The sequence below is a fragment of the Culex quinquefasciatus genome, chromosome 2 (genome assembly GCF_015732765.1).
Source record: "Culex quinquefasciatus strain JHB chromosome 2, VPISU_Cqui_1.0_pri_paternal, whole genome shotgun sequence".
NCBI lineage: Eukaryota > Metazoa > Arthropoda > Insecta > Diptera > Culicidae > Culex > Culex quinquefasciatus.
Genome location: NC_051862.1, coordinates 69,940,329 through 69,959,320, shown reverse-complemented (window position 1 = coordinate 69,959,320; position 18,992 = coordinate 69,940,329). Strand labels below are relative to the sequence as shown.

Genomic DNA, 18,992 nt, shown 5'->3' with positions numbered 1-18,992 from the left:
TCTAGCTTTAGCAATCATGGTGTTTTATCTTTTCAGCGCATTCATACATGCTGTTGATAAGGGAATCACCACTAGATCGTCGAAGCATATAATCAGTAGTGCTGAAAGGATATTACGGTTCTGTTCAGCAACGGAGGGGCAACCATGGGTGATCTCTCATGCTCATGCTCATAATTTTCCATACAAATTTGGCAGCTGTTCATACAAAAATGATATGTGAAAATTCAAAAATCTGTATCTTTTGAAGGAATTTTGTGATCGAGTTGGTGTCTTCGACAAAGTTGTAGGTATGGATATGGACTACACTGAAAAAAATGATACACGGTAAAAAAAAATTTTGGTGATTTTTTATTTAACTTTTTGTCACTAAAACTTGATTTGCAAAAAAACATTATTTTTATTTTTTTATTTTTTGATATGTTTTAGAGGACATAAAATGCCAACTTTTCAGAAATTTCCAGAATGTGCAAAAATCTTTGACCGAGTTATGATTTTTGAATCAATACTGATTTTTCAAAATCGAAATATCGGTCGCAAAATTTTTCAACTTCATTTTTCGATGTAAAATCGAATTTGCAATCAAAAAGTACTTTAGTGAATTTTTGATAAAGTGCACCGTTTTCAAGTTATATTTTTAGGTAACTTTTTGAAAATTGTCGCAGTTTTCATTTTTAAAATTAGTGCCCATGTTTGCCCACCTTTGAAAAAATATTTTGAAAAGCTGAGAAAATTCTCTATATTTTGCTTTATTGAACTTTGTTGATGCGACCCATAGTTGCTGAGATATTGCTATGCAAAGGCTAAAAAACAGGAAAATTGATGTTTTCTAAGTCTCACCCAAACAACCCAACATTTTCTAATGTCGATATCTCAGCAACTATAGGTCCGATTTACAATGTTAAAACATGAAACATTCGTGAAATTTTCGAAAAAAATATTTTCAAAAATTTAAAATCAAGACTAACATTTCAAATGGGCGTAATATTGAATGTTTGGCCCGTTTAAAATGTTAGTCTTGATTTTAAATTTTTGAAAATATTTTTTTCGAAAAGATCGGAAAATTTCACGAATGTTTCATGTTTTAACATTTTAAATCGGACCTATAGTTGCTGAGATATCGACATTAGAAAATGTTGGGTTGTTTGGGTGAGACTTAGAAAACATCAATTTTCCTGTTTTTTTAACGTTTACATGGCAATATCTCAGCAACTATGGGTCGCATCAACAAAGTTCAATAAAGCAAAATATAGAGAATTTTCTCAGCTTTTCAAAAATATTTTTTTCAAAGGTGGGCAAACATGGGCACTAATTTAAAAAAATGAAAAACTGCGACTATTTTCAAAAAAGTTACCTAAAAATGACTATAACTTGAAAACGGTGAACTTTATCAAAAATTCACTAAAGTACTATTTGATTGCAAATTCGATTTTACATCGAAAAATGAAGTTGAAAAATTTTTGCGACCGATATTTCGATTTTTTGAAAAAATCAGTATTGATTCAAAAAATCATAACTGGGTCAAAGATTTATTGCCCATTCTGGAAATTTCTGAAATGTTGGCATTTTATGTCCTCTAAAACATATCAAAAAATAAAAAAATTAAAAATAGTGTTTTTTTGCACATCAAGTTTTAGTAACAAAAAGTTAAATAAAAAATCACCAAAATTTTTTTTTACCGTGTATCATTTTTTTCAGTGTAGTCCATATCCATACCTACAAGTTTTAGTAACAAAAAGTTAAATAAAAAATCACCAAAATTTTTTTTACCGTGTATCATTTTTTTCAGTGTAGTCCATATCCATACCTACAACTTTGTCGAAGACACCAACTCGATCACAAAATTCCTTCAAAAGATACAGATTTTTGAATTTTCACATATCATTTTTGTATGGACAGCTGCCAAATTTGTATGGAAAATTATATTTGATTAAAACTGATTGCGATTAGCCTGTGAAGTTGTGTATGCTTACCTTTTTCAAAATTTGCGCACCAAACCGCCTTTTTTTATTTTACTAAGACGACTGCGACCAACCGAAAACAAAATCAGCTGTTTTTATTTGACAACACAGATTTATGACAGATCGTCAAGTTTCGTCAAGTTTCATTTCCATCTCGTTCGCAGCATTACAAAGCGTTAGTATGGGTTTGTGTCCAGGGTGCCGCTGTGATATGAAAAAGCACTGGACGAGCATCGAGTTTCAATGCACTGACATTTTAGCAAAGCATGGTCGTGAGTATGCTTTCGATGTCGGTCGTCTTAAGATGCTCGTGCATCGAAAATGAAAAGTAGGAAAATCGAATTTTCGCGACTTTCCGGCAATAAATATTTGTTTGTATTGTTTATTATACATTAAAAATCATTTTCAGTCATTTTGTGACACAACCTGATTGAAAAACTGCGTTTTCGTCCAAATCTGACCACGAGCATCGAAAGACGCTTTCGATGTCGGTCATCAAAAAATCCATGAAAATCCACCCTTAAAAACATCTCAATTAAAAAGTCAGACTGTTAAATCCTTCATCATTTAATTAAAAATAATTTTGGTTCTATCTTTCCACAGCCGGCTGTCTAAGATTAAACCATTTCAATTAAAAGTTAACAGCCGATAAACGGGAAATGTCTCATCCGCAGCATCCGATTGCTTGCCTTGAGAATAAAACATAATACCTTCAACAAACACTATGATTTTGGGTCGCATCATCATCTTCTATGATGAATCCTGACCAAACACCCTATCCTGCTAACAAATTTTCAGGTTCCTGGCGCTTGTGGGGTGTAAGCACAGAGTAAATCAGCTGCCCTAGTAGCAACCTGCGCTAACTAACATTCCCGTCCCTTAAAATCGAGATCTACAAACTGACATGGCGGGCGCCGTTGGTGGCCAATGACTGTTACCTATTCGCAACTGATCTAGCTTTAGCAATCATGGTGTTTTATCTTTTCAGCGCATTCATACATGCTGTTGATAAGGGAATCACCACTAGATCGTCGAAGCATATAATCAGTAGTGCTGAAAGGATATTACGGTTCTGTTCAGCAACGGAGGGGCAACCATGGGTGATCTCTCATGCTCATGCTCATAATTTTCCATACAAATTTGGCAGCTGTTCATACAAAAATGATATGTGAAAATTCAAAAATCTGTATCTTTTGAAGGAATTTTGTGATCGAGTTGGTGTCTTCGACAAAGTTGTAGGTATGGATATGGACTACACTGAAAAAAATGATACACGGTAAAAAAAAATTTTGGTGATTTTTTATTTAACTTTTTGTCACTAAAACTTGATTTGCAAAAAAAAACATTATTTTTATTTTTTTTTATTTTTTGATATGTTTTAGAGGACATAAAATGCCAACTTTTCAGAAATTTCCAGAATGTGCAAAAAATCTTTGACCGAGTTATGATTTTTTGAATCAATACTGATTTTTTCAAAAAATCGAAATATCGGTCGCAAAAATTTTTCAACTTCATTTTTCGATGTAAAATCGAATTTGCAATCAAAAGTACTTTAGTGAATTTTTGATAAAGTGCACCGTTTTCAAGTTATAGCCATTTTTAGGTAACTTTTTGAAAATTGTCGCAGTTTTCATTTTTAAAATTAGTGCCCATGTTTGCCCACCTTTGAAAAATATTTTTGAAAAGCTGAGAAAATTCTCTATATTTTGCTTTATTGAACTTTGTTGATGCGACCCATAGTTGCTGAGATATTGCTATGCAAAGGCTAAAAAACAGGAAAATTGATGTTTTCTAAGTCTCACCCAAACAACCCAACATTTTCTAATGTCGATATCTCAGCAACTATAGGTCCGATTTACAATGTTAAAACATGAAACATTCGTGAAATTTTCGAAAAAAATATTTTCAAAAATTTAAAATCAAGACTAACATTTCAAATGGGCGTAATATTGAATGTTTGGCCCGTTTAAAATGTTAGTCTTGATTTTAAATTTTTGAAAATATTTTTTTCGAAAATTTCACGAATGTTTCATGTTTTAACATTGTAAATCGGACCTATAGTTGCTGAGATATCGACATTAGAAAATGTTGGGTTGTTTGGGTGAGACTTAGAAAACATCAATTTTCCTGTTTTTTAGCCTTTGCATAGCAATATCTCAGCAACTATGGGTCGCATCAACAAAGTTCAATAAAGCAAAATATAGAGAATTTTCTCAGCTTTTCAAAAATATTTTTTTCAAAGGTGGGCAAACATGGGCACTAATTTAAAAAAATGAAAAACTGCGACTATTTTCAAAAAAGTTACCTAAAAATGACTATAACTTGAAAACGGTGAACTTTATCAAAAATTCACTAAAGTACTATTTGATTGCAAATTCGATTTTACATCGAAAAATGAAGTTGAAAAATTTTTGCGACCGATATTTCGATTTTTTGAAAAAATCAGTATTGATTCAAAAAATCATAACTGGGTCAAAGATTTATTGCCCATTCTGGAAATTTCTGAAATGTTGGCATTTTATGTCCTCTAAAACATATCAAAAAATAAAAAAATTAAAAATAGTGTTTTTTTGCACATCAAGTTTTAGTAACAAAAAGTTAAATAAAAAATCACCAAAATTTTTTTTTACCGTGTATCATTTTTTTCAGTGTAGTCCATATCCATACCTACAACTTTGTCGAAGACACCAACTCGATCACAAAATTCCTTCAAAAGATACAGATTTTTGAATTTTCACATATCATTTTTGTATGGACAGCTGCCAAATTTGTATGGAAAATTATATGGACAAACTAATGATGCAAATTGGCTTCTTTGGGCATACCGAAGGCACCAAAAAAGTTTCAGCCGGATTAAAAAATACAAAAAAAAAAAATCGAATGACCGAAAACTCAGAGAATTGCTCTAAAGATAAAGCTCATTTGTATGAGCACAATGACACATTTTTGAAAAATTAACTTCGCGGCCTTTCTTTACTGAAAGTGTCTTGCTTGAAAGTTCTTTCCAAGGGGACCATAGTTCATTTATCTTAAAATGTTGTCTTGTTAATTTCAACTTTTGCATTAAAATATATTTGGGACCATCCACAAACCACGTGGACACTTTTTTTGGAAATCTCAACCCCCTCGTGGACAATTGTCCATACAAAAAAAACTTTTTTGTATGGAGCGTGGACAATCGGCATACCCCCCCCCACCAAAGTGTCCACGTGGTTTATGGATGGTCCCTTTATTATAATAAAAAAATCTTAAGTGTTGTACATAAAAAAAAATCCAGATTTTTAAAAGCGAAGATGGCGTTACGAATGGTACACATCTGAAATGTCAAGATTGCGCAATGGTACCAACATTAGAAAAAATCACACTTTTTTGTAATGTTGGTACCACTGTGTGATTTTGACATTTTGGGCGTGCACCATACGTAGCGCTTCAAAATGTGGATAGGGCTTTGAGAACCTAAAGGAGCAACAACTTCATAATAATTAAGGCTACCAACTGTACGGATTTTTTCCTTACCATACGGATTTTCGAACCTCTTCGCGGATTTTTAACAGGCCGGAATTTTTGTAGGGAATTTTACGCATAATACGGATTTGTACGGAATTTCAACAGCTTTTTAATCATTGAATTGCTTTTTTGATTTGGTCGAAGCTTTTGTTAACTATAAATTTTTATTTTTCTGTGAGTTTGATTTAAAAAGAGAGAGTTTCCTCAATTCAAACTTGATTATCAATAATTCTAGAGTTTTTGAACTATTGTCTTTCATAAATTGATAGGACCTTTTTTTTAAAAAAAAACTCCAGAATTGTTCTTTTAGAAATTCCTTACTAAATCTATTTATCCATTTCCTAAATTTCTAAAACTTGTGAAAACATTTGAACATTTGAATTAACAAATCTAGGTCCTATAAACTGTTGTTTTTCACATGTTATAGGACCTTTTCAATAAAAAAAAACTCTGGAAAAGTGTTCGTGAAAACACTAAGAACGATATTATTCTTAAAAGCAAACTTGACATTTCGTAAACTTTTAAACGTTTAGCAAAAAACAAAATAAAGAACATAATGATTTGATCAAATTACGGTTTATTTTATGAATACTTTTAAACGTGCAAGTCATAAGCACTCTGATAGCATTTTGTGAAATTTGTTAGCTGTAAAAACGACACAGTTTTGTATTTTTAATTCTTAAATTTATTAAATTTAATTTATCTAAATAATTCATGGACAGTTTTTGTTACACCATGGTGTCATATCGGCAAAGTGTACGGATTTTTGCTCAGCAAGAGTTGGTAGCCTTAATAATAATAAATTGTTCCAAATAGTAAGAAAACCATCATTCACGTGAGTGATTTAGGTTATTTTTTTTTATTTATAATTCTTTTAAATTTAAGTTTGAATGATTATGTCTTTAGAAGGGGTTGTTATTTTGCCTTCCTCACTGAGGTTAGGCTATTATCCTGCTCTAAAAATGAACTTTTTGTATTATTTTTAAACTTTTCCCAGGACGGAATTTGAAAAAGAAATAAGTTTAAACACAACATTAATCATTCAAATGGAAAGTCATCGAAATAACAAACATCTTGATCGTTCCAAAAAAGAAATCTCTTCCCATAAAAGTTTATTCCCTAATGTTCAAGCTACTCACGGTATACTGCGCGCACTCCCGCTCATGCCGGTCCAGCATATCCGGATCGCCAAAGTGCTCGTTGCAGTTGTAGCAAACCAGCGGGTTATTTCCGCTGTGCTGGCGCATGTGCAGCACCAGCTTGTACCGCTCGCCAAACTGCTCCTCGCAGATGTCGCACGTCCACTGGCCGGCAAAGTGCGTCTTGACGTGCCGCGCCAGGGCCATCCCACGGCTGAACGACTTTCCGCAGTACTGACAGTCGCGTAGCAGGGCCTTTGAGGGTGCTTTGTGCGCGACTTGGCGATGTTTTCCGAAGCGGCGGTGGTTGATGAACTCGAGCGCGCAACGGCCGCACTCGTACTTGCCGCGGTGGGTGGCCGCGTGGTCGCAGAGAGCTTCGCGCGAGAAGAAGATGTCGGCGCAGTAGCGGCACCGGAAGTGATCGAGGGTTAGCTGGGGATGGGCGCTGGTGAAGTGTTTTACGAGCGAGGTCGGGGAGGGGAGTTCCTGGGAGCAAATGCTGCAGGTGAAGGTTCCACTGGGGTGGGGTTTGGACTTGCGGGTGCGGAAGATTCGCTTTCGCTTTGGGGGGTCGCTGGTGGGCGGGGATTTCCGGTGGGTTTGGAGGTGAGTTTTGACGGATGCAAGCGTTTCGAATGCCTTGAAGCAGGTTTTACAGCTGTACGGGTGTTGTTCGCTGTGGTGTTTGGTGGCGAATGGGATCAGCGGGGGTAGATCGAGCTGGCCGAGCAGTTTGACAATGCCAACGCCGTTGATTTTTCCTTCGGAGAGATCGCTGGTTACGGTTGGGGCTTGAAGTGGCTGTTTTACGACTGGCTGAGCATTTGAAACAGGATGGAACGTGGGGATGCTGATCATGTTGTCGTCCGTTGTCTCGTCTGGAGAAGAGTCCTTAAGCGCAGGAGGTCGTGCACTGCGGTGAGATTTCATGTGGGTTTTGAGGATGTCCAGAGATTGAAACGATTTGAAGCACGTCTTGCAGGAATAATCTGATACTGATGGTATATTCGGCGTGATTTTCGGTTGACTCACTAGCACTGTTGGTTCAACCACGATAGGGGCTAGAGGCGGGACTGCTTTCAGTTTGACCTGCTGTGCTGGCACGATCTGAAGCTTGGGCTCGACCACATTTTGTGTGATTGGTACAATTTTAACAATAGTTTGTCGAGTGATGGATTCCGTGGTGGGTGGTCTTGTCAAAAGTACCTTATCTGGATGAACTTTAGTGTTGTGAAACCACCTCATGCCCGTGTTTGTGAACCTCAACGGGCAGTATTCACACTGGACCGGCCTCCTCAGCGTGTCATGGAACCGCAAATGACTGTTACAAGTGACAGATTTCTCGAACTGTAGTTTACACACCTTGCAGCGCAGCGTTGCCGGGTTCTTGTGGGTCATCACCAGGTGCGCTAGCAAGATGTTGGGCGTACTGAACAGCGTATTGCACAGATAGCAGTACCGCTTGACCTCTTCGGCGAGTTCCGCCCGCGTCTTTTCGATGTACTCAACCATCACTTGGCCGGTACTCGGGTCGGTACTCTCCAACGGCATCATTACCGTTGGTTTACCTTTCGACTTTTCTTTCGCAACACTTTCAGAAGAAGACATTGATTGCAGCTGTTCTGGGGCAAGCTGCAGCGTTGCTTCTTCAACTTTAATCACTGTCTCCAGCGGATTCAACGTAACGTGAAGATCTTCAACATCAACCTGCGCCTTTTTCTTCCGTTTGCTACCCTTCACAGGCTTCCCCCCAGCCGAATCTTCCTCCAGCGGTCCCAACATGGCCGCCAGCTCACTCGGCAGCTCAATCGCATGCCCTCCGTTCTTCTCAAACCGAACGCCCTCCAACGTCTGCTTGTAGCGCAGCGTCTTCAGCATCAGCTGGCCCGCCTCAAAGTGCTTGTGCACAGTCAGCAGAACATCCACCTTGGCCGTACACATCTCACACACGTATTCACCTCCCTTCTCTTCGTCAAAGTACGACTCACCAAACAACTCCTTCACCACCTCCTCGATCGTGCACTCCTGCGTCAGCGGCGAATCCTTGTCCAGCATTTCCTCCTTAATTCTAACTTGCGCGCACAAACAGCAACTCTCAATCTCCAGCACCAGATCGTCGCGGAAAAACAGCGTTGGCTGGCGGTACCGGGTGGAAACTTTGTCCTCGTCCGGATCGAAGCCCAGAAAATGCATGTTGCAAACGACGGCCGCGGGACCGAGCACGTCCACCTCGGGCAGGAGCTCGCTGGTGCCCATTTCGATGCAGTGCTTCCAGCGGGTTTGAAGCAGTTGGTCCGCCGGAAAAGGAGCGATCCACTCCTGGAGCAGGTTGCGGCAGTGGGGGACGATACAGCGGGACATGGTGGGTTGGTTTTGCTGGATTGTCTGAAAAAAAAAATGAATAAAAAAAGATTGTTTTCAAACAAAACAAGTTGGTTGATAAAGAAAGCAACAAACTCTAAACTGTTTTAAATATAATGTCTAGTGACTGCAACGCAAATCTTCACAAGTGACGAACCTATGAGCGATTGTGTGGAATTCTAAGACGAGAATTATCCAATGTGATGAATGTTAGCTGTGATTTTTCACGTATTTGTTATCAATCGTTTGCTTAACTTTTTCAATTTCTTTATGGTCGCGTTTTTCAATGTACACTAACGCGACTGCCGAAATGCTAAGATTATTTTACATAGAAAATATACCTCAATTTTCTAAAATTGAAAATTAAACTTATTTAAATTGAAAATTCGATTTTTTTAATGACAATATCTCGAGATTACAGAAAAGTGCCCTTGAGATTAGAATATCGCATGAATTGTGGCTCTTTCAAGATATTGTGGATTTAGTTAATAGCTGGATTTTAAATATTATTCTTTCTTGAAAAAAGTTTCATTTTTAACCACATGATCACCCCTAATTCTGGCTCTATGCCGCCATCACGCGACCGCGTGCTCCGTTTTTTTTTTGTGTCAAAGCTGCAGCTGGATGATGAGACGAAGTGAGAGGGGAAGAGGTTTTGACATTTTTATACCTGCATCTGGCCCGCCGCCTGTTTCGTCGGTCGTTGAGTCGACGGTCGTTTCCAACGACCGAGTCCAGCAAGGTACTGATCGTACAATATTTGAGTTTTAAAATTGCCTTGAAATAGCTGTGACTTTTGCCCCTAGAGACTAAAATTAATATTTCGAAAACAAAATATGTTTATTTTTAAGAACTATGAAATTGCTTAAAACATCGTTTTTTGCCTTCCTCACGTTACTGAGGAAAGGCTATAAAATCACTCGAAAAATGAACTTCTCAATTAGACCTCCTAGACCCACCTTCATGTATACCTATCGACTCAGAATCAAATTCTGAGCAAATGTCTGTGTGTGTGGTGGGATGTTGATCAAAAAATTGTCACTCGATTATCTCGACATTGGCTGAACCGATTTTGTCCCTTTTGGCGTCATTCGATCGGTCTTGGGGTCCCATAAGTCGCTATTAAAAATTATGCAGTTTAGTTAAGTACTTCAAAAGTTATGCTAAAAAAACGATTTTAACAAAAGTCCGGAAGATTGTAAAAAGGGTGGTTTTTGTAAGGAAACCCGTCATGCTATACATTTTCAAAAAGGTATTTAAAAGACCTTTCCAACGCATCCAAGACATTGAAGATCTGACAACCCTATCAAAAGTTATAAGCACTTAAGTGTTATTGACGCATTTTGGATGGCACCCTTTAAATTTGAGAAGGCGCTAAACACCTAAGAGTGGATTAAGTAACGTTTTTTTCTTAAATTTAGTCCAGAATTGCTACATTAAAAAACTGACTTTTGAGGGTTTCTGATTGTGAAAAAAAATCTTGTTGGAGGTGTATTAGACTACAGCAAACAAACTCGCACTTTTTCGTGTTTACTAGTTTGCCAAACTCGCTAACATTGCACAATGTATGCAGACTGACGTTTCTGCAAACAAACAAACTAGACAAACTGTCAAAAAGGGCGAATTTGCTTGTTTGTTTCCATAGCCTAATATCCCCTTTAGATTGGGACGACCAACTACTTTATGGTAGAGGAAAAAATCCAAAAATATTCCTAGAGAGTTAGATTTTCAAAAAACACTCTTGTGCCTAACTTGTCGCAATTTTTTGTGGGAAAAGTCAAACAGCTGCCAAAATTGCATGAAAACATGTATGGACGCGAAATAAATTCTTTGGTAATAGGAAAAGTACACACAAAGTTTAATCCAAATAAAAAATAAAATACAAAAAATAAATTTCCAAGAAAATGTTCATTGTTGGGAGAATTGCTCTGCTACATTTAATCCGAATGATGTTGAATGATCTCCGCCAAGGCTGGGTAAACGGTCTTTAATTGACAGGCAAAAATGCCATGGAATACGTACCTATTGTTTTTTTTTTTTTGTTTTTTTTTTTTATGATGTTTCGATAAGTAGTTTAAAAGTTATGTGTAAAAATGTGTTTTTACATATATCCGGATGTTACAAAAGTGACCAAAAAACAACTCAAGTCCCAGTATGTTATACATCGTTAGTAAGGTAATCAAAAGATGTTTCAAACGAGATCAAAACATTGAAGATCTGGCAACGCTGTCTCAAGTTATGTCCAGTTAACCCTTTACAACCCAACCCCGCGTTTAGACGGGCTTCTATCTAAAAAAAATCACTAAAAATCTAATTTTCAACCAATTTTTGATGTTTAAAAAGCATTGGAAAGAAGAACTCATAAAATTTTGGAAAATTTTAGGGTTAGATGTTTGACTTGTTTTATGTGACTTTGACTTTTTTTATTTTCGTTTTTTAGGGGTTAACTTAGGCTGTTTTTTACTAACATTTCCTAAAAAAAGAAGTATGCAGTAATTTTTGTAGTTTCCCAGATAATATTGCCATTCTAGAGCACAAAACATGAAAAACAAGCAAAATGGAAAAGTAAAGTCACAAACATGAAAAATTAGAAAGGCAAAATGTAATGATAGAAGGCAGTGGAATAGGCCAAATACTACTAAAAACAAATATAAATTAAACAAGATAAATGCAAATTCAAATACTAAAAATAAAACAAGAAAAATATATAACAAGAGAAGTAAAATTTTTCGTAGTTGCTCAAAATGACCTCCAACCAACTATGTTCGAATCCATCATCCGACCCATCGTAAGTTATGGTACGTTCGTTTGAACTGAGTGCCGCACTCGTCGGTGCCAGTTTTGGTTCAATCGAGCGTCAACTGAAAACGAAATAAGTAATTAATTAATATTGAGTGCGGCACTAGAGTTTCAGTTCCAAGATGGCGGCGAAACTCGTGCGGAAATAACGCCCGTTTCTTTAAAAAAAACACTGACAGCTCTGAGTGCAGAACTAGCCCTCAAATGAACGTACCATTAGTTACTCAAAATACCTCTCAAATGAGTCGAAAACATTGAAGATCTGGTAACCCTGTTTCAAGCTATGAACACTTAAGTAATATATGTTATTTTCAGAAGCTTTTCTTTTAAAAAAATCATGTCACCCATTTTTGGTATGGAGTGAGGAAGGCAACAACCACATAGGTGGATTAGCCTAGTTTTGTTTAGATAATTTCGTCGCTGCTAAAGAATTTGTGTGAAGAAAACTTGGGATACCATTTTTTCGAACTTAAAACAATTTCAAATCAAAGTTTTCTTTCTACTATGTAAAACGAAATTCGGCTTAATAATTACCTGAAAAAAATTAGTCTAATATTTTTCAATTCATCTCCCTCCCCCTCCCAGTCGCGGCAGCATCGACAACCTGGAAAACATCACCCAGTCTTCGAACGGCAGCGGCAGCTCCGCCCCCGGCACCCCCGAGGACAACATCAACGTGGTGGTCCGGGTGCGCCCCCTGAACGTCAAAGAGTCACGCAATGCGGACGACATGGTGGTGCAATTCCCCGGCAACGGACAAATTCTGGTAAGAGTTTAGGCGAGATTCGATTTTGAATCGTTTAACAAATTTTTTTTTTTGTTTTGGTTCTAGTGCGATGGAATTCCGGCGGCCCCCGGCGGTGGTGGCCAAAAGTCAAAGCTCTTTTCGTACAACGTGGTGTTCGAACCGGGCGCCACCCAGGACGATGTGGTGGAGTATTCCGGCGTGAAGCGATTAATCGAAATGGCTATTGAAGGATTCAGCTGTACGGCGTTCTGCTACGGACAGACGGGTTCCGGGAAAACCCACACGTTGACCGGTCCACCGGAACTTGTGAGTGATGAGCGGAGAGGGGTGGTGAGTTCAACGGAATTAATTTTAAAATTTGAATCTTGCAGTTCTATGGGAAACCAGACCCGCAGCACGAATATCATGGGCTGGTCTTTCGATCCTTCCTGTACCTGTTCAAGCTGCTCCAGGAGCGAAAGGACACCAACTTTGTGCTGAAGGCCTCGTTCCTGGAAATCTACAATGAAAAGGTAGCGTATGTTGAAATTAGAATGCCTCATGAATGTTGAATCATGTTGAATGAGCAATTATATCTATCTCTTGAAAGCAAACACAAGCCAAGTCATGATCCTGCCGTTATGACCACCCCAACTGGCACAATGTCTATTCTTAGCCACAGATAAACAGACATCATCGACCATATCAGTTGTCTCCGTTGAGAACGAGCGCAATCTGTTGGCCGATCGAATGAACAAAAATGTCAAACACGATAGGTCGATTGTGGCATTCCGTGGAACTTATTCGACTTTAAAGTGACCGTTATTTTTAATCAAACAAAAAAAACTACATGTCGCGTCGTTCAGTCTGTGCCATAATTGTATTACAATATGGGAAGGTCAAATGACGCAGCGAGTCACACCGGAATCGTGATCAAAAATTGAACGCCAATCCAAGTCCTGTCGAGCTGAGGAAGAAAAATGAACTTTGAAAAACAAAATATGCAGATTAGATCGAAGCCCCGCCACCACGTGTGGTTCAAGGAATAAATTAATTAAAGTTTAATATTTAATTGTCGCACTCGAATGCGAGGAACATTCCAGTCGATTTGCGGACTCGGAACGCAAAAGTGATGGATTGGAAACGCCTTTGCACTTGGAATGGACAGCTGCTGCAAGCGGACAGCGAAGCAATTACGACTGTCCGGCTATGATTCTAACGTTCTGATTACCGACTCGGCAGAAATGGCGTTGTAATTGTCTGGTTCTCGGTCGATCGATTTTGCTGAACTTGGCCGTAGTGTAGGTTCGATGATTGCGATGGTAATTTTTACTGTTCGATTTTTCATGATGATTGATAAATAAATTATATATCCGGAGGAATTTTATGCAGCTTATTATCGTAACATTGTTAATAATGCAAAAACTAAACAATCTCGACTACAAACCAAAAAGAATAAGCTAAAAATTATATATAAAAAAAAAACTTTGTATTAAATTCAATTTTGAAAATTTTGAGAATTTTATTTAGCAGGAAAAACGCTTCCAGTTTAGACTATCAAACCAAATTATTTTAATAAATCAACAAAAGAAAGTTGCTCGTCAAATTTGATTTGATGAAAAAAATTATTTAATCGTTTTGCCTTCCTCACGTTACTGAGGAAAGGCTATAAAATCACTCGAAAAATGAACTTCTCAACTAGACCTCCTAGACCCACCTTGATGTATACCTATCGACTCAGAATCAAATTCTGAGCAAATGTCTGTGTGTGTGGTGGGATGTTGATCAAAAAATTGTCACTCGATTATCTCGACATTGGCTGAACCGATTTTGTCCGTTTTGGTGTCATTCGATCCGTCTTGGGGTCCCATAAGTCGCTATTAAAAATTATGCAGTTTAGTTAAGTACTTCAAAAGTTATGTTAAAAAACGATTTTAACAATAGTCCGGAAGATTGTAAAAAGGGTGGTTTTTGTAAGGAAACCCGTCATGCTATACATTTGGCTGTCAATTTTGTGCTTCAAATTTTCTTTCAATAAATATAAAAAGTACTTAATTTTGCCCTTTTTTTGGCAATATCCGGTGGAAAACTTGGTGGTCACGGACAAGCGCTTCAGCAGTTGTATCCAGCGGAGCATTTGGAACAAAACCTTCTGGAATTTCGAAAAGGAGTTTGTTGCAGATATCGAAGCAGCGTCCCGGCTTCAAATGGAAAGAATCATCATAATCAAGATTGTCCAGCAGCAGCAACTTCATCCGGTTCACTTTGACGGAGAACGGTGGAGTCCGTCGGCAACGTCACCAATCCCAGTCAAACGTCGTGGTTGGCTGTTTTAAGTTTGTTGAAGGGAGGTCATCGGATCGCAAGTTTATAAAATCGGACAACTCCCGGAACTCAAATGAAGCTGTCTTGAAGCATTTGGTGAGCCCGTTCTTTTTTATAAAACATAAAACTCTCTCACTAATATTCTAACATTCGCTCAAACCACTCAAGACAACCACGCCAAATTACCATTAAATACGCGGTAGGGTGTTCCCTTGGTCGTTCGCTGTGAGTTGTGGATTGCCTGCTTCTCTAATGAAGGTTCGACTGAGGGGGCATGCTTATTAATTTCTCGTCGCTCCATACCCTCAGTGACGTGATGGGAACAAGGGCGTCTATGCAAAGTGTCCCTACACCCGCTACAAATTTCCGGCACTTGGGGAGGGAAAAGGGGAATGATTTTGATTTATGTGCCGGTGTTTGTAGCAATAAAATTCGTGCAAAAAACTTATGCACGTGGGTGTACAGATTATGGAGTAAAAGATGATCGAATTGTTCACCTAGCGCTCACATGTGTTCCAGGACCAAGTTGCCTGCGGGTATGGGGATCATACATACATACATACATACAAAACCCGTCATGCTATACATTTTCAGAAAGGTATTTAAAAGACCTTTCCAACGCGTTCAAAACATTGAAGATCTGACAACCCTATCAAAAGTTATAAGCACTTTAGTGTTATTTACGCACTTTTTGCCATTTTGGATAGCACACTTTAAATGTGAGGAAGGCGCCAACCACCTAAGGGTGGATTAAGTAACGTTTTTTTTTATCTTTGGACGATCTAATAACGCTTTCTGAAATGTTAAACATAGAAAAATATGTAAATAAGCATATTTCTTCGCGCGTATTTTTTCATCCGTAGAGTGTTCTTTTATTACGTGTCGCAAAATGTAGGATTATCAGTAATCTCTGAGAGTTTGTGAGGAACCGTGTATTACGTGTTGGCTTTGTATAGAAAAATGCCAAATTAAAAAAAATCCGATAAAGTTATATGCAGTGTAATTGCCCAAATTTTTAAATTTTCTTGAAATTTTCCGAGTTTCAATTACTTGCCTTTTTTGTTACCTAAAGTATGCACGCAGACTCTCAACAACTGTCAGACAAACGAACATGGACAATTGTTCATAAATCATTCAGAAATGCCGTTGCTCGTTAGCAGTCAAGATTAAAACCCCTGCATCTACTAATAAATCTAAAAGGCATATTTGATATTTACTGAGTATTATACTTATTTTAGAAATATTTTGAAACATTTACTAAAATAATTGTTGATCTCACAATCATTTTTAGCTTTAGAGAGAGAACCCCTCGTGATTCCGGATCTTCAAATTTCAAACTCATTTTTATAAATTCGGATGCGTTTTACGATAAAATATACAAACTGTCAAACAATCAACAATCACCTCTAACGCCCAGAGCTGTTTGCTTATCGTAAAAATAGTAAATGGCTTAATTTTGGTACTATAATGCAGGAAATACTTTACTTTGACCCACAAACATCGAATTGGGGCGATAAAGTAGAATTTGAAGTGGTGCACCAGAGCACCATCAGGAAGATGAGCAACTTTTTTTTAAACCTCAAAATCTCGTTTTCTTCAAATCTATTCGTTCATTTGATTGAAAACGCTTCGAAATGTGTTAAAAACTACTAAATTTTTGCCGTAAGACCATATTTCTGAAGTATTAGCTACAAATTCTAAAATCTCTGCATTTTCAGGTTTCTTTGATTGGCTCATTCAAAAGCCAAAAACAACCATTTTCATGAAAAATGAGGAGAATAATAAAACTATCGTTTTAATAACAATGTTTTGTATTGTTTATGAATAGTCAAAACGTATATAAACTTTTGTTTAGATAAAAATAAGCATTTTCTGTAATTTAGAAAAAAGTGCTCCCGAATATTTAGTTGCTCATATTGTGGTTTTTGAAATAAATCGAAATAACAGCACGAGTGTTTTTCATCTCGCGAAGCAATTTTCTGTTGTTTCTTTTCTGAGTGTACCTCAAATGTCACACGCGATACCAAAACAAAATTTCGCCGCGGCACCTAAGAGGAAGAGGTGCCAATGAGCTTCTTGTTTTTCTTTTCCACCTCTTTTTTTGACAACATTGTGCCCTATCAAACATTTCGACGGGGTAGTGCGAAGAGGGATACCGAGTTGCCAGAAAGTGTCATTCTGTTGCATCCTACTGCTTGTAGCGCACGCGTTTGTTTTGATTGGAGTGGGTGGTTTTGATTTTCAGTTTTTTTTTGTATTTTTAACATGAAGTGTATGGTTGTTGGGTGTGGGAGGACACGGCGGACTGATCCCTTGCTCAGCTTTCACCAATTCCCGAAGGATCTGTGTATCCGACGTGCATGGATCAGCTTTTGTGTGAACAGCACGGATGAAGAACTTCACTTCAATGTGAAAGGCAGTACCCGCGTTTGTGAGGTAAGTTTCTCTGAAGAAATATATTTTTTGTAGAAATTTAACGCAACAAGAAAATTAAGACAAGGGGTTGAAAGAAACAGTATTCCAATGATTTTTTTTTCTTCAATTTACAGATCCATTTTGTCGACGGCAATGCCAAAAACTATACAACCGGACCCATTCCGGATGAGCTTGGAGCAGAAAATAATGAGAACGTTGGAACACTAGTTTCCCGGTTGCGAGAGAAAGTGGTGAAATTGGAACAGTAATTTTTTGTAATTATTACTGTTTCCTGCTGAAAATTACTGAGTATTTTGACAAAGGGGGACATAGGGGACATTTGCCGAACCATACGGGTTTTGGCAATATGGGTATCAAATTCATCATTTTCGATACCGGACATGAAAATGGCCATTCCGATAATGGTGGCCACAACCTGGGGGACATTTATCGAACCATACACACAAGATTCATCCGCCTACGATTGAAGACATATCATCCACGAAAATCGAGAAAAATGAAGTTTGATCTTCGTTTGAGTTGACTGATTTTGTTGTTATCACTTTTTTATTTTAAACGGTTTTTGTTACTGATTAAACATGAATTAAAACATTACTTGAAATAAAACCTTCATTTAATTATTTGAAACATAAAATTCTACCCATTCTGACAACACTGCCAAACGCGATGGATGATGCCCTGTTGTAGTTTTTTGTCTACGGTGTCGACTGAGCATCTGTCAAATTTCGCTGGTTCCTGAGCTGGTTTCAAAACAGTTAGCGAGTCGGCATCTCTTCCTCTTAGCGCGGCACCAAACTGAAATGTCGCCAGTTGAGCTGCGACAAGATTCGCGCCGCGTCTTACACGGAGCATAGAATCGATCTCGAAAATCTACCGGAAATCGTTCTGTGACCGTGGATTCAATCATCCGGATGGACCATTTCATGATGTCTAGCTTGGAGAGGACAATTACGGCGCTTTTGATTTTCAAATTGGTGGCTGGTTCTTCCCATTTTGACTCTATAGAGCTTATTCAATCGATACCCGCAGCATCCCGCATCAGCAAAACTCTCCCGGTGAGAGGACACAACGGACCGGATTGAGGTCCCTCGACAATGAGACCACTTATTTTTGTTTTATTCAGACGGAAATCCATCCGTAATCAGCAACTTAACCAAGACTTTTTCCCTTCTGCGTCTTTTTCTGAAGCTGGAAACTAACTGAACTTCATAAATTACCCCAAATGAAACAGTTATAGTGGTAGTATAGAACTAAAAACCAAAATTTTAAACAATAATTTAATCTAAAGCGTTCCATTTCCTTGGCAGATCAGAAAAGATCAGCCACATTTTTCTAATCATCCAAAGCCGTCAAAACAAAAAAGCAAACACACTGATTCAAAATTACTTAAACATGCTTGACAGATATTTCGCGACAGAAAATCGTCGCGAGAGTTAAACTTGCTCAATTCGGTTTAGTGCCGCGGCGACAATATGCCTAGGTGGTGCTCTGGTGCACCAAATGAAAAAGGTTGAAAACACTTAAAATCGGTCCAAACTCACAATGTTATTCACAGGGGTTCTTGTCCAAGGCTCAAATGGTAGCAAAACATTTTTTGTTTCATAAAATTCTGTGTTTGGTATTTTTTACGGGCTTTCGAAAACAGATCTTATTTATTTCCCTAAAATTGGCCCATTTTTGTTTACATTTCACACTGTAACTTTGCTTGTGCTTAACCAAATTTGATGAAATTTGGGA

At 37.8% G+C, this 18,992-nt stretch overlaps 3 protein-coding genes across 9 annotated transcripts in view; 2 read left to right on the top strand and 1 right to left on the bottom strand.

The window, feature by feature from the left end:
• Nucleotides 1–18,992, bottom strand: part of LOC119767962 (zinc finger protein Xfin-like) — a 62,873-nt gene that overhangs the window by 37,404 nt on the left and 6,477 nt on the right. For both annotated transcript variants that reach the window (XM_038258065.1, XM_038258064.1), the window contains exon 2: nt 6,605–8,992. In XM_038258065.1, the coding sequence (XP_038113993.1) occupies nt 6,605–8,968 (2,364 nt within the window). In that variant the 5' untranslated portion in view covers nt 8,969–8,992. The remainder of the gene's footprint in view (nt 1–6,604; nt 8,993–18,992) is intronic.
• The window catches only part of LOC6050648 (kinesin-like protein KIF12), a 44,934-nt gene that overhangs the window by 20,397 nt on the left and 5,545 nt on the right, over nt 1–18,992 (top strand). For all 6 annotated transcript variants that reach the window (XM_038258062.1, XM_038258059.1, XM_038258061.1 and 3 more), the window contains exons 3-5: nt 12,353–12,533; nt 12,600–12,821; nt 12,887–13,027. In XM_038258062.1, the coding sequence (XP_038113990.1) occupies nt 12,353–12,533; nt 12,600–12,821; nt 12,887–13,027 (544 nt within the window). The remainder of the gene's footprint in view (nt 1–12,352; nt 12,534–12,599; nt 12,822–12,886; nt 13,028–18,992) is intronic.
• On the top strand, nt 16,780–18,038 carry LOC119767963. The gene is made up of 2 exons (XM_038258066.1): nt 16,780–17,255; nt 17,369–18,038. The coding sequence occupies exons 1-2, from the start codon at nt 17,085–17,087 to the stop codon at nt 17,501–17,503; spliced, it is 306 nt and encodes a 101-aa protein (XP_038113994.1). The 5' UTR covers nt 16,780–17,084; the 3' UTR covers nt 17,504–18,038.